Source organism: Ochotona curzoniae, unplaced genomic scaffold (assembly GCF_017591425.1).
Source record: "Ochotona curzoniae isolate NIBS_2020 unplaced genomic scaffold, NIBS_Ocur_1.0 contig_523, whole genome shotgun sequence".
NCBI classification, from domain to species: Eukaryota; Metazoa; Chordata; class Mammalia; order Lagomorpha; family Ochotonidae; genus Ochotona; species Ochotona curzoniae.
The window spans coordinates 9286630-9300015 of record NW_024466459.1 but is presented as its reverse complement, the minus strand read 5'-3'; the positions used below and the strand labels follow the sequence as shown (position 1 = coordinate 9300015).

At 60.4% G+C, this 13386-nt stretch overlaps 1 protein-coding gene across 1 annotated transcript in view; it reads left to right on the top strand.

The window, feature by feature from the left end:
- The window catches only part of LLGL2 (LLGL scribble cell polarity complex component 2), a 30011-nt gene extending 19650 nt beyond the window's left edge, over positions 1–10361 (top strand). Inside the window, exons 7-26 of the mRNA XM_040989674.1 lie at positions 1528–1690; positions 1830–1962; positions 2117–2171; positions 2666–2820; positions 5393–5610; positions 5691–5758; positions 5886–6039; positions 6117–6221; positions 6317–6609; positions 6708–6858; positions 7204–7354; positions 7796–7912; positions 8206–8372; positions 8620–8884; positions 8978–9131; positions 9303–9331; positions 9514–9561; positions 9692–9734; positions 9817–9878; positions 10078–10361. Of these exons, the coding sequence (XP_040845608.1) occupies positions 1528–1690; positions 1830–1962; positions 2117–2171; positions 2666–2820; positions 5393–5610; positions 5691–5758; positions 5886–6039; positions 6117–6221; positions 6317–6609; positions 6708–6858; positions 7204–7354; positions 7796–7912; positions 8206–8372; positions 8620–8884; positions 8978–9131; positions 9303–9331; positions 9514–9561; positions 9692–9734; positions 9817–9878; positions 10078–10082 (2536 nt within the window). The 3' untranslated portion in view covers positions 10083–10361. The remainder of the gene's footprint in view (positions 1–1527; positions 1691–1829; positions 1963–2116; positions 2172–2665; positions 2821–5392; positions 5611–5690; positions 5759–5885; positions 6040–6116; positions 6222–6316; positions 6610–6707; positions 6859–7203; positions 7355–7795; positions 7913–8205; positions 8373–8619; positions 8885–8977; positions 9132–9302; positions 9332–9513; positions 9562–9691; positions 9735–9816; positions 9879–10077) is intronic.
- The last annotated feature ends 3025 nt before the right edge of the window (positions 10362–13386 follow it).

Genomic DNA, 13386 nt, shown 5'->3' with positions numbered 1-13386 from the left:
GTTGAGACCCAAACCTCCGTGTCATCACATCACGGCTCCTGCTGATGTGTCCCATTTGGGGTGCTGCAACTCACTTCCATTCACAAGCAGGCTCCATGGCTAAAAGGCCTTGACAGCCACAAGCCTGTGGGTTTGTGGCTGGTTTGGGAAGCTTCGTCCTTGGTGACAGAATCGGCAACAGAGAGGAAGGCAAGTGGGAGCCTGGTTGTGGAGGGGGTTGGGGATCCCCCACCAGAGGAGGAGATGGAAGAGTTGACAGTGATGGGATGTTCTGTGCTGCCAAGGCCCAGGGAGGAGGCCGTGAGACTGGACCTGCCCCTAGAGGCTTCCAGGCCAGGCTTGGAGCCTCTCGAGTCGTAATGAACTAGGCTGTCCACTTCCCTGGGCAGTGACGAAGCTGTCCCAGCTGTCCAGGGCAGGGCGTTGCTGGGTTGGAGAGGATTCCTGCTTGGGGCTGGGTCCCACTGAGTGCGAGGCCCCCAGGCCTGTCCTGTCGGGCAGGGCAAGGCCAGAGCAGAGCAGTATTGCAGGATGACCAGTGAGCAGGGCTGTTCTCCTGCCCTGGCACGCCATCTCTGGGCAGGACAGCGGGAGGACCTGCTTGGCCTGAATGTGAACTGTCTGGAGTCAGCCTTGGATGTTTGGCTGAGGAGAGGCTGGGGGATCCTGAACATCCTCCTTGTGCCTGCTGCTTCACTCCCCAATGACTGCAGGAGCCAGGAGCTCCATCTGGGTCTCTCCATGGACGGCGGTTCCTCCCTAACAGTTGGGCCGTTATCTGCTGCCTTGCAGAGTGTACATGAGGAAGGAGCTAGGATGAAACTGAGTAGGGGGGTCGTGTGTATAATCTAGGACACAGGCATTCCATGCAATGCTGAATACCCACCCCCTAGCTTCCTTTATTTAAAAAAAAAAAAAAGCAGAGAGAGCTGTCATCTGCTGGTTCATTTCTGCATATGCCCAAGACTGCCAAGTCCGGGCTGGGCTGAAGCTGATGGTGAGAACTGAATTCAGCCCTCCTGTGTGCCTGGCAGAAGCACAGCTGCCTGAGTCAGGCACAGCTGCCCTTCCAGCCCTGTGCTCGCCTGACTGTGTCTGCAGGAAGCTGTAGTCGGGAGCTTACCACACTGAATCCCTGGTCCTGTGTTGCTTTTACTTTGTTAAGGAATACAGCATTGTAGGGATGCACTTCAAAAAGCAACCGATAAGGTTAAAGTCCCTTTCAACATCTGCTATGAATTCTAATCCTGGAACAGCTGGTGCTGGCAGGCTGAAGGACAGGGGCAGTGCATATGATGGAAGTGGAGGGATGCCCTCGGGATCCCGACTGTCCCCACCTCCCACTCGGTCGGCCTGGTTTCTGCTGGTTTCTGATTCCAGGCCTCATGGTTTTCACCGGCGGTCGGGGGCAGGAGGAGGAGATTGTGGCAGATCCTATCCTATGTGACACGTGGAGTGCCCCTCTGCTGTTACATGGATTGGGCACCGGGCACTGGCTGAGTGAGCTCCCTGCGCTCCCTTGCCCAGGTTGCCAGAAGAGGCCCGCCACCGGCGTGTGTTTGAGATGGTAGAGGCGCTACAGGAACACCCACGTGACCCTAGCCAGGTCCTGATCGGCTACAGCCGGGGCCTCATTGTCATCTGGGACCTGCAGGGCAACCGTGTACTCTGGCACGTCCTCAGCAGCCAGGTAGGTGGTGTGCCCATGGGGGTTGCAGTCCCCTCCCCCCAGCACCCTGGCTCTTGAACGCCGCCACACCACGCTGAGGTCAGACGCTGCAGGCCATGGACCCGCCTACAATCCCACCCTGCTGGTCTCTTCCTCCTAGCAACTGGAGAACGTCTGCTGGCAGCGGGATGGTCAGTTGATCATCAGCTGCCACTCGGACGGCAGCCACTGCCAGTGGCCCGTGTCCAGTGACGCCCCGCAGCCGGAGCCCCTGCGCAGCTGCGTGCCCTACGGTCAGTGGGGCTCCCACCTGAGGGGCATCCCAGCCCATTGCAGATGAGGGTTTGGGGTGCCCAAGTGGTCACCATGTCCCTACCCCAGTACCAGTCTGCCCTGATGGAGCAGGTGAGCACTGGGGGATCTGTTCACGTTGACTTTATCTCTCAGGTCCCTTTCCGTGCAAAGCCATTACCAAGATCTTCTGGCTGACCACTAGACAGGGGTAGGTGCTGGTGCTCTGGCCCTCCTCCCTCCATGACCTCTGCTTAGAGAGTTGACACCCAGGGGACACTGCCAAGGGTCATGATGCAGGGAGGAGCAGCCAAGGCAGGCTTGGTAGCTGTGCCTCTCCGGGGCTCCGTTCCTCTAAAGCCCACTGCCCGGCCTCCCCCTCCCCTGGTTCTAAACTCTGAGCAGCCCAAGTTCTTCAGGTGGTAGGCCTTGGGTGTGGGCAGCCTGAGGGTCCCCCAGAATAAAGGAGAGGTGGCCATGGAGAACCTTGCCCCTGCAGCCTACCCACCTGCCTGCTCTCTTCATGTTTTGGTAAGACATGAAGGCTCAGCACTGCCACCTCCCATCACCCAACACTGGGCTACTTCCAGGAACATGGAGCCTGGGGCTCTGTTGGGGCTCCCTCCAGCCCTACCCCAGAGGCCGGCCACTGCCCTGCATGCTCCAGTCGGCTCTGGAGGCCACCCTTGCCCTGTGTCCCTGCAGGTTGCCTTTCACCATCTTCCAGGGCGGCATGCCCCGGGCCAGCTACGGCGACCGCCACTGTATCTCTGTGGCCCACGATGGCCAGCAGACGGCTTTCGACTTCACCTCCCGAGTCATCGACTTCACTGTCCTAGCTGAGGCAGACCCTGCAGCCGGTAGGCAAGCACTGGGGATGGCCATGCACAGCTAGGACCTACACAGGCAGGGGTTTCCAGACCTGACACCATGCTGGGCCCTTCGTCCCCCTGTCCCTTCTCAGGCCCCCAAGGCTAGCAGGCTTGGTCAGTATATACAAAAGGGTCCTTCTGGTCTAAACATCGTGAACGTGGGAAGTGGCCACGTGTGCCAGGAGAGTATGCCTTCGCTGTGGGTGACAGGCAGGACCAGAAAGAGCTGATGTTGAAGCTCAGGAGAGCTCATCTCCCCTCCCCCTCAACCCCCGGGTGTCCAGGCCTTGTCCAGGGACTCGCTTGTGGCTCTCTCTAACCCTCACTGCGCAGGGATATAGCTCAGTTCCTATCTAGAAATCTTCCTCCACTTCCTCTGCATGTAGGCCAGGCCCTCCTTGGCTGTGGCTGTTGTCTGCCTCTCAACAGAAGGGAGTGGGCAAGAAACCTCCATGCTCTGTATTTCTTTCCTTTTTCTAAGATTGGTTTTTATTTGAAAGGCAGGTCTACAGGGAGTTCCTCCCCCTGTTTTTCCCTAAAACAGATCTTCCACCCACAGGTTCACTCTCCAGATGACCACAATGACCAGACCTGAGCTTTTCTGAAGCCAGGAGCTGGGTCTCCCCAGAATGTGGATATAGGGGTCCAAGCACTTGATCCATCCTCTGCTGCTTTCCCAGGCCACAAGCAGGGAGCTGGATGGGAAGCAGGGCAGCTGGGATGCGAACAGTGCCCCTATGGGATCCTGGCACTGCAGGCAGTCCCTGTGCTTTGTACTCAGCCCGTGGGAGTTGATATTTAGCCTTTAAGGTACCTGCATCACTTATCCCACTCTGGCTGCTGGCTCCAGCTCCTGCAATTGCAGACCCTGGCAGGCAACGATGATGGCTCAGGAACAGTGCTGGGTCCCTGTGCCCCATGTGGCCTCCAGCCTCAGCCACTGCAGGCGTTTGGGGAGTAAACTAAACATCAGATCTTTTCTCTGCCTTTCCGCCTCTTGGAGAAATTTTAAATCGGGGGGATATTCTAGGGCAAGTTGCCCTCCTGTAATTGTGTCCCCATGCTCCTGACAACAGACTGGAGGAGGAGTACATGCTGTAGACACGCTATGTCTCATGCAAATTCTTCTGTCTTGTGGGGTTCTGGCCAGGTAGTGCCAGACTTGATCCAGGACTGACATGGCCCGGGTTCCGCTGGGACTTGGGGCAGGGAGGCAGAACAAGGAGGCTGCCGAGCAATGTGAGAGGCTAAAGTAAAAGCAAGGCTGGGTGAGGAGGCGGGGGTCGTGGGGCCTCCTAGCTGCAGGGATCTGTTGGATTAGACGCTGCATTGAACTGGGAGGGCAGGACTAGCCTCTCGGGGACCTGGTGCAGGGATGCAGAGCTGGGAGAGCTGCAGGCTGCAGCAGGAAGAAAGTTTGGCCCTCTAAGGGTGGCAGAGTTCTGTGAGGACTTGTGCTCATCCGGAGGAGGAGGTAGGAGCTGGCGGAGGCATCCCCATTCTGGTCCTGTGTTCCCAGAGGAGTGATCTGGCTGCCTCGGGGTGAATGCTGGGTACAGAGTGCAGAGGCCAGGCCTGCGGGTGAAGCAGCTCAGGCCGTGGAAGTGGCCCAGCTTGGGATGTCTTGCCACCCCTCCGGCCTTGGCTGATGCTCCAGATGAGGGTCTGCAAGCTGGTCATCCCATCCCCACACTGGGTCCTAGCCATGTGCCCACAGCTCAGTAATTTTTCAGCTAATGGGTGCTTCTGTGCTCCGTACAGGTTTATCGACAAACAAGCTGAGGTCCAGGTTTAGAGAAAGGGCCTGAGATGAGTTTGGTTTTGAGCATCAGGAAGCCTGGGGCAGGCTGTGTGGTGCAGGGACTGAGACCCTGGTGCAGGCATGCCGTGGACTGCTAGGGGTGTCCAGACGGTGTGAGACTGCCTGAGGAGAAGCCTGAGAGGAGAGCTGTGCCCGGCCCACAGAGAGAGGGGGCTCTCTTTGGCCAGATGCAGCCAAGCAGGCTGTGACGGGACAAGAGGGTGGCTATCGGTGGGGAGTGGGGTCTGATGAGTAGGCTCTGAAGGGCTGTTGGTGCAGTTTGGTGCCCAAGAAAAGGGCAGAGGGGACTTCAAAAGGGGGCCAGGCCAGCTGTACAAGGTCCAGCCAAAAGCACCTGGACACCTGCCCTCCAGACGGCAGCCTCTGAGCACTGTTTGCAAGGGACAAGAGTCTGGTTCCAGGGATTCAGGAGTTAGGGGAATGGGAGACAGGGGCAGAAATGCTTGGCCCACTTGTTCAAGAGGCCAGTGGACAGTGCAGTGGCTATGTGGCTTCCTGGAGCTGGAAGTGATGTGCCTGGGGCCAGCTGAAGCTTCTAGAATAATACCAACTCCCAGAGGAATTGGAGCCAGGTGCCCTTGGGTAATTCCCCAGGCAAGGAGAGGGCCAAGGCTTTCAGTTGATGGGGAGCCAGCACTGCCAGCCTGGGCAGGGAAGCCAGGTGATACGGAGTTCCACGGGGCCAGGATGGGGTGCACAGCTTCCCACTGCATCCCTGAGCCTCGGCCTGTTCCCCAGCCTTTGACGACCCATACGCCCTGGTGGTGCTGGCCGAGGAGGAGTTGGTGGTGATTGACCTGCAGACGGCAGGCTGGCCACCCCTGCAGCTGCCCTACCTGTCCTCCTTGCACTGCTCGGCCATCACCTGCTCACACCATGTCTCCAACATCCCACTGAAGCTATGGGAGCGCATCATTGCTGCAGGCAGCCGGCAGAATGCGCACTTCTCCACCATGGTAGGTCCACCCCTGCCCCGGGTCCCGGCTCTCCTGTTATCTGGCTCTCCTGGGACTTTGTCCCCTCTCTCTCTCTCCAGGAGTGGCCCATCCACGGCGGCACCAGCTTGGCCCCAGCCCCACCCCAGCGGGACCTGCTGCTCACAGGGTAAGTGACACGGTGTCCCACTCCCTGAAGGAGAGGCAGCAGGCTGGGAGCAGAGCTCAAGGCACACAGTGGGTGTCTGGACTCCAGCCAGCACGCCCCTCACGAAGGGAGGCGACTCTGCCCGCAGGCATGAGGACGGCACAGTGAGGTTTTGGGATGCGTCAGGGGTGTGCCTGCGGCTGCTCTACAAACTCAGCACGGTGCCCGTGTTCCTCACGGACGCTGAGCCCAGCGAGGGCCTCAGTTCCCAGGCCGAGGACGAGTGGCCACCACTGCGGAAGGTAAGGCCCAGAGCCTGGGGCTGGGGGAGGGGTGTGGGCTGGCCGCGTGGCCACTCACAGGCTCCTTTTCCCATCAGGTGGGCTCCTTTGACCCTTACAGTGACGACCCCCGGCTGGGTGTCCAGAAGATTTTCCTCTGCAAGTACAGCGGCTATCTGGCTGTGGCAGGCACAGCAGGACAGGTAGCAGGCTGGACAGACTCAGAGGCCCGGGGAGGGGAGGCCTGGTGCGGGTCCCCAGACACCTGAGCTTTGCTGAGCTCCTGCCGCCTACCCAGGTACTGGTGCTGGAACTCAATGACGAGGCAGCCGAGCACTCCGTGGAGCAGGTAGAGGCTGACCTGCTGCAGGACCAGGAGGGCTACCGCTGGAAGGGCCATGAGCGTCTTGCCACCCGCCCAGGCCCTGTGCGCTTCGAGCCAGGCTTCCAGCCCTTTGTGCTGGTGCAGTGCCAGCCCCCGGCCGTGGTCACCTCCTTGGCCCTGCACTCTGAGTGGCGGCTCGTGGCCTTTGGCACCAGCCATGGCTTCGGCCTGTTCGACCACCAGCAGCAGCGACTCGTCTTCGTCAAGTAAGCAGGGCAGCTGGGGGGCTGGGCTGGGGCTTGGGGGGCTTCGGGGGTTTGGCGAAGGCCCTAGAGCATTGGCAATGACTTGCCGTGCCCTCCAGGTGCACACTTCACCCCAATGACCAGCTAGCCCTGGAGGGCCCGCTGTCCCGCGTCAAGTCCCTCAAGAAGTCCCTGCGCCAGTCATTCCGCCGCATGCGCCGGAGCAGAGTATCTGGCCGGAAGCGGCAGCCAGCTGGCTCCCCGGGAGAGGTGAGTCTCAGGGCACAGCGGCCAGTGGCTGGGCCACAGTCTCCCCCTTCCTTGAGACCTACTGGTCCAGGTCCCAGAGGCGCAGCATGCGCTGTGGCCTCCAGTCCGTCAGACTTCTGTGTGTCTCCACTTCCCCAGTGTGCAGGTGGGATCCTGTCCCTGGAGGTGAGGCCCCAGGAAACCTTAGTGGTTTTCTTGCTGCCCTTTGGCTGCCTTCTGCCTCAGCAGGCCTTGGGCGCAGGCCAACGGGTCATTGGCCATAGCCAGCTTCCCCTGGCGTGATTGGTCAAAGGGGAAGGGAGGAGCATCTGGAGCCCACCCTCAGGCCCGGCCCACCCTGTGCAGGCACAGGCGGGGGTCCCCAAGGCCGAGCGGGCTGGCCTGCAGAACATGGAGCTGGCACCCGTGCAGCGCAAGATCGAGGCCCGCTCAGCCGAGGACTCTTTCACGGGCTTCGTCCGAACTCTCTACTTCGCCGACACTTTCCTGAAGGATAGTGAGTTGCTGCCACCGCTTGCCTTGGGGGACTGCTGGGGGCTGAGGGCATGGAGGAGGCTGCTGTCTGGGGGGCTCCTGGTTTCCCCGGTGCCCGGGATCGCCTCTGCCACTTTCCATGCCTAGAGTGTGGCTTCAGATGGCAGCATTCACTCCTTCTGGTCTCGGTTTTCCCGCTGTAAGGAGGGAGCACCCACCCCTGGGCCGTGTGCCCCACCCACTCAGATCTGAGTAGCAGCAGCTGACAGCTCTCATTCCCTCAAGGACCGAGTCCTGGGCTTGGGGTCCTTTACAGGAGAGGCTTGTCTGAGAGGCTCAGAGGAGGGTGCTGAGGCTCTTGGACTGTCAACTGTGGCATTGCCCATGTGGTCAGCAGCCAGGCTGGGACATTTGCTCCCTCCCCAGAGCCAGAACAAACACCTGACCCCTGGCCTCTTGGCAGGCTCACGCCACTGCCCCTCACTGTGGGCTGGCACCAATGGGGGCACTGTCTATGCCTACTCCCTGCGGGTGCCCCCTGCCGAACGGAGGATGGATGAGCCGGTGCGAGCAGAACAGGGTGAGCACTAGGTGGGGATGGGCTGGAACTGCCTGGCTGGGGGTGGCGTGTGCAGCCCTGGCACCCAGCATGGCCCCACACCTACCTCTGGAATTGCCTGGGCTGGGGGTGGCGTGTGCAGCCCTGGCACCCAGCATGGCCCCACACCTACCTCTGGAATTGCTGGGCTGGGGGTGGCGTGTGCAGCCCTGGCACCCAGCATGGCCCCACACCTACCTCTGGAACTGCCTGGCTGGGGGTGGCATGTGCAGCCCTGGCACCCAGCATGGCCCCACACCTACCTTTCCCTGTAGCCAAGGAGATCCAGCTGATGCATCGGGCACCTGTGGTAGGCATCCTGGTGCTTGACGGACACAACGTTCCCCTCCCTGAACCGCTGGAAGTGGCCCATGACCTGTCCAAGAGCCCGGACATGCAGGGGAGCCACCAGCTGCTTGTGGTGTCAGAGGAACAGTTCAAGGTGACCCACGGGTGACAACAGGCCCTCCTGGAGACTCCCTGGAGTGTGCGGGAGAGGAGAAAGCCACAGATGGCATCTGGGGCTTGGTGTTTGAAAGGCTGTAGAAACGTGAGGGGCAGGGGGGTTTTCATGGGCCCCAGGGTTCAAAGCAGGGAATCCCATCAGTCTCTGTGTGGCCCAAGAGTGTGCTGTATCAAGGTGGTTCCGCCATGAACCTCACCAGCTGGCCGCTGTCCCGGGTCCCTAGGTCTTCACGCTACCCAAGGTGAGCGCTAAGCTGAAGCTGAAGCTGACGGCCCTGGAGGGCTCCCGGGTGCGGCGCGTCAGCGTGTCCCACTTCAGCAGCTGCCGGGCCGAGGACTACGGCGAGCATCACCTGGTGGTGCTCACCAACCTGGGCGACATCCAGGTGGTCTCGCTGCCCCTGCTCAAGCCACAGGTGCGCTACAGCTGCATCCGCCGTGAGGACGTCAGTGGCATCGCCTCCTGTGTCTTCACCAAACAGGGCCAAGGTCGGTGGCAGGGGCCTGCGGGATCCCCCCAGTGCGGAGCGGGATGGGGTGCCCAGGCTGGCCTCACTGCCTGGTGCCCCGCCTCTCCCCCAGGTTTCTACCTCATCTCGCCCTCGGAGTTCGAGCGCTTCTCTCTGTCCACCAAGTGGCTGGTTGAGCCCCGCTGTGTGGTGGGGTCTGTAGAAGCCAAGAGCCACAGTCCACCCGGCAACGGGGCTGGCCTGGAGCGGGCGCTGGGTCAAGCCAGGTGGGTGAAGGCAGGTGGACCTCCTCACACCACCCCTACCCCGGTTGCTCCAAGTCCCCTCCCCAGTGAGCCCAGCCCTCCAGTGCCCACACACAAGCTGCTGGTACGGGGCATGTCTCTGGTGGCCTCCCAGGCTCATGTGGGCAGCCCTCATGGTCTCTTCTCCTGTAGGAACTCGGAGAGCCAGAGTGACGTGGAAGGTAAGGCAGGCTTCTCGGGGCAGACCTCAGGGTTGGGGCAGGGGGTCTGGACTGGGGGGAGGAACTGTGATCCATGCCCCTGCGAGTCCTGGGCGTCCAGCACTCCACTGCAGTTAAGGCGAGTCCGGAGGGGCAGGGCACGGCGTAGGCCTTAATCTTAATGACCGGCCCCTGCCTTCCAGAGACATCATCAAGCCCGGTGATGGAGCAGGCACTGCTGAGTGATGAGCGTGAGTGGGGATTGGGTTGCTCCCACCTAAGTGGGGGACTCAGAGGGCAAGGATCACTGCAAAGGAAGGGGGCAGGTGGGGCTGTGGCTTCCCCTGCGGCCTCACCCAGTAACCGTCCCCTCACCCGCAGGGGTCCTGAGGGAGATTCGGAGCACGCTGGAGGGTGACCGGGGGTGAGTCGCGGGGCTGGGCTGGGACAGACTGGGCCGAGGGCCGGGGTCCCTGTGGAGGATGACTTCCCATCTGCCGGTACAGGAGCAGCGGCCCCTGGCGTCCTCACCGAGCGGCCATGGCACACAGCCTCGGCGAAGGAGGAGGTAAGTGGCTCTGGGCACTGCTGGGGTGGCATGCTCCCCAAAAGGGACAGCAAGTGCAGCCCGCTACCCACCTCTCACAGCCTTTACTTGGCCTGTGGCTGGGATGGCCTGGAGACCACCGAGTCCAGCTCGGGGCTGGCCACGAAGCACTGGTGCCCAGGGCAGATCCTAACTCACTTCTCCACCCCGTCTTCTGCAGAATGAGTGTGGCGTGCAGGCAGTGTGGAGGCTACGTCACAAGCACACACTACTGAGGGCTGTTCCTGGGCCAGGCCTGGGCGTGGGGCCAGGTCCGCCCCTGCTGCTACTGCTCCTGGCCTGAAGGAGGAGCATCCCAAGCCCCCGGGGCCACCCCTGCCAGGCCTGGCCTGTCAGGTTCCTGGGTCAAAGCTGCAGTTTTAATCCTTTCCATTCCCCCCTTTTTTTGTAGTGGGCTGGGTTTTAAATTATATACCTCACCACCTCTAGGTGAGACCATTTTTAATAAACACCTTGTTACCTCTTCACATGCCCCATCCCTGGACGTGAGCTTGCACGATTGACTGTGTAGAGGTTTCTCCATGCGGGTGAGAAACAAAGCTGCTTCCCGCCCAAGTCGGGGCACCTAGTCCTCAAGTGTCAGAGTCACAACGGTGCCCGAACACTTCGCCTTTCTCCTGGAACAGACAGACAGGACTAGCTGACTTGTGGCACTGGTTGGAGACAGAGGGAGTCCCTTGTTCTCCTGGCTGCCCCTGTCTGCTCTTGGGATGAACAGCACCCTTGCTGGCCAGGGCTTGGCTGTCACCCCCACACACCAAAAAGAACTGTGGGTGTCACATAGGACAGCACTGCCTGGAGTCAAGGCCTTCCCCACGGGAGGAGCTTCGGAGCCAGAGGCCTCGATTGGCCAGGAGTTGTCCAAGTGCCTGTGTGATGGGCACACGGGGTTCCAAGGTGGCCAGGACACATGCAGCCCTTGCCCTGTGGGGTGCTCAGCCCTTCCTGGCATGGCAGATGTGTGCCTAAGGGCAGCACAGAGCTCTGTGAGGGTGTGAAGTTGTCACCTGCGAGATGACAAGGACTTGGCAGGCCAGAAGATAAAGGGGTGGGCAGACAGTTCTGGACAGAGGGGACGACAGGGGGCCAGGAGCTGAGCTGCCCTCTGGTGCCAAGGGTGGCTGGCCTGGGAGCCCATGAGGTGATCATTCAGGACCACTGTGCCTGAGAAGAGCCTGGCACCAGGTGTCATCACCTGCTGGTGTAAAAGTCGGGCCCTTCTGGGCAGGGGCTACTGAAATGAGCAGCAGGAGACCTGTCAGGTGGGAGCGGGACCCCTGTTAAGGCTGAGGCTCCTGGGCCGGGCACTGAGGCCAGAAAAGTCGCTGGAAGCCTGAAGCAGGTAGGGGCGCTCTGGAGGTCACTCAAGGTCAAGTGGTGGCCAAGTCCCTCTGCATGATTAGATCATGTGACTCGCCTGCTCCTTCAGAACCAGCATTGGGGATTTCTGCCCCATGGGCCATGGCAACGTTTGCCGGAGCCCCCAAGTTCACAGATCAATGAGGGGGTGCCAGGGGACAGTGTCAGGAGCCAAGCTTCCATCTGAGGTGCCAGTGTCCCACATGGGCACTGGTTTGAATCCCAGTGGTTGCATTTCTGACCCAGCTCCCTGTTAATGGTCTGGGAAGGCAGCAGAAGATGGCAAAATGTTTAAGCCCCTGCACCCATGTGGGAAACCTGGAAGGAGTTCCTGGCTTCACACTGGCCCAGCTCCAACTGTTGTCATTTGGGAAGGGAACCAGTGGATGGAAGAGCGATCTCTCTTCCAAATGAGTCTTTGAAAGATGTATAAGGCAGAGAGCATTCCCCCACATGCTCACCAAAGACAGGGACCCAGAACTCCATCCCAGTCTCTCTCGTGGGCAGCAGGAAGCCAAGTGCTTGGGCCAGCACCATCCGCTGCTCAGGTGCCCTAGCAGGAAGCCGAGGCCACCACTGTGGGATGGGCAGGTGTCCCAAGCTGTGACTAAGCCCCTGTATGTCCTGCTGCCCACCTCCTTTGTGGCTGCACAGGGGACCAGTGCTAGGAAGTTTGCTGCTGAGAGATCGGATGTCCGCTAACAGGGACATTGCCCAAACCCCGAATTGGGGAAACGGCACATGGCTTCATGGCTGGAGCAGGACAGGAAGTCAAAGATGGCACGCAGGTCTGTGAAGACCATGCAGCATCTTTATTCGTAGGGTTCCCTTGTTCATCCAGGCCTTGAGCACATGGCTGGTGTTCCACAGGGGAAAGAGGGCTGACGCCTGTCATGATCCCTGTTCGGGACACGGCATCTTTAAAACAGGTGAGGAAAGGGCTGGCCTGGCGGGAGTGGAGCAGGACCGCTGCCCCCGCCTCCCAGGGCCATGGACGTGCACTGTGGGCACCTGGGCTCGCGACCTGGAGGTTAGGATCTTGCATGATAGTAAGTGGAAGCATTCACATAGACAAAGTCGCACACAGGTCCCCAGTCTTGAACTCTGACCTTGGTCCTATGCCTCAGTTTACCATGTCTGTAAAAGGGATAACAGGAGTTCCCTCTAAGTCAGAATTAAGTCAGAGCCTACAGTCACAGCCAAGGGGAGTGGGCAGCGTGGGTGGTGGGTGAGGCCCAGAGGCCCAGACAGTGGGGGAAGAGGGCTCAACTGAGCCCCCAGGAAGGCCAACACCTGTGAGCAAGAAGAAGCACCTGGGGTGCAGGATGTGCGGGACGCTGCCGGCAGGCTGTTGAGGATCACACAGCAGGAGGGAGGGGGTGTCCTCAAGTGTAAGCCTCCTGCAGAATGGAATCGCCCCCTTCCCAGGGTGAGGGGGCACCAGGGGAGGTGTCCCAGAGGCCCCTGCCCCTCGCCTGCTGGGGCAGCTGCCAGTCCCAGCTTAGGTAAGGGGGACCAGTGAGGCCCTCCAGAAGGCAGGCACTAGGGAGGGACCGGGAGCGGGCTCTGACGGCTCACGCCAGGGTGGACGCCAGCTCTGCTTCCTGCTGTCATCCATAAAGTGGTACTCCTTAGTGAACCTCCAGGAGCTGGGAGAGGTCACAGTTTACCATGCCAAGTGCCCGATGCTTGTTCACAGGGACCCAGGGAGTTTATTCTGTGTCTTAATAAAACCCGGACTCCGAGGAGCAAACCGCCTGCTCTCACACCACAGCAACCCACATGCAAGGCTTTGGCACCACCCAGGGGCACGAGGGCAGGCAAGCAATCCTATTACAGGGGATACCACCTGACCCCCCCCCATTCAGGTCAGTTGTGACATCACCTGCCTGAGGACCATGTCCCATCTCTCCCACACCATAAGTGCCACCTGCTCCTGGGGCCCGTTATCCTGCTAGGCCAGGAAGGGCAGGAGTTGTTCCCTTAGACACCCTTACCCAGTAGCCCATTCCTCCAGGTCAGGAAGTCCCTGCACCCTGTGCCTTGAGGTATCTGGGCACAGGTGTGAGACTATGGAAGCCAATAGGCAAACACAGCCTACTGGGTTCAT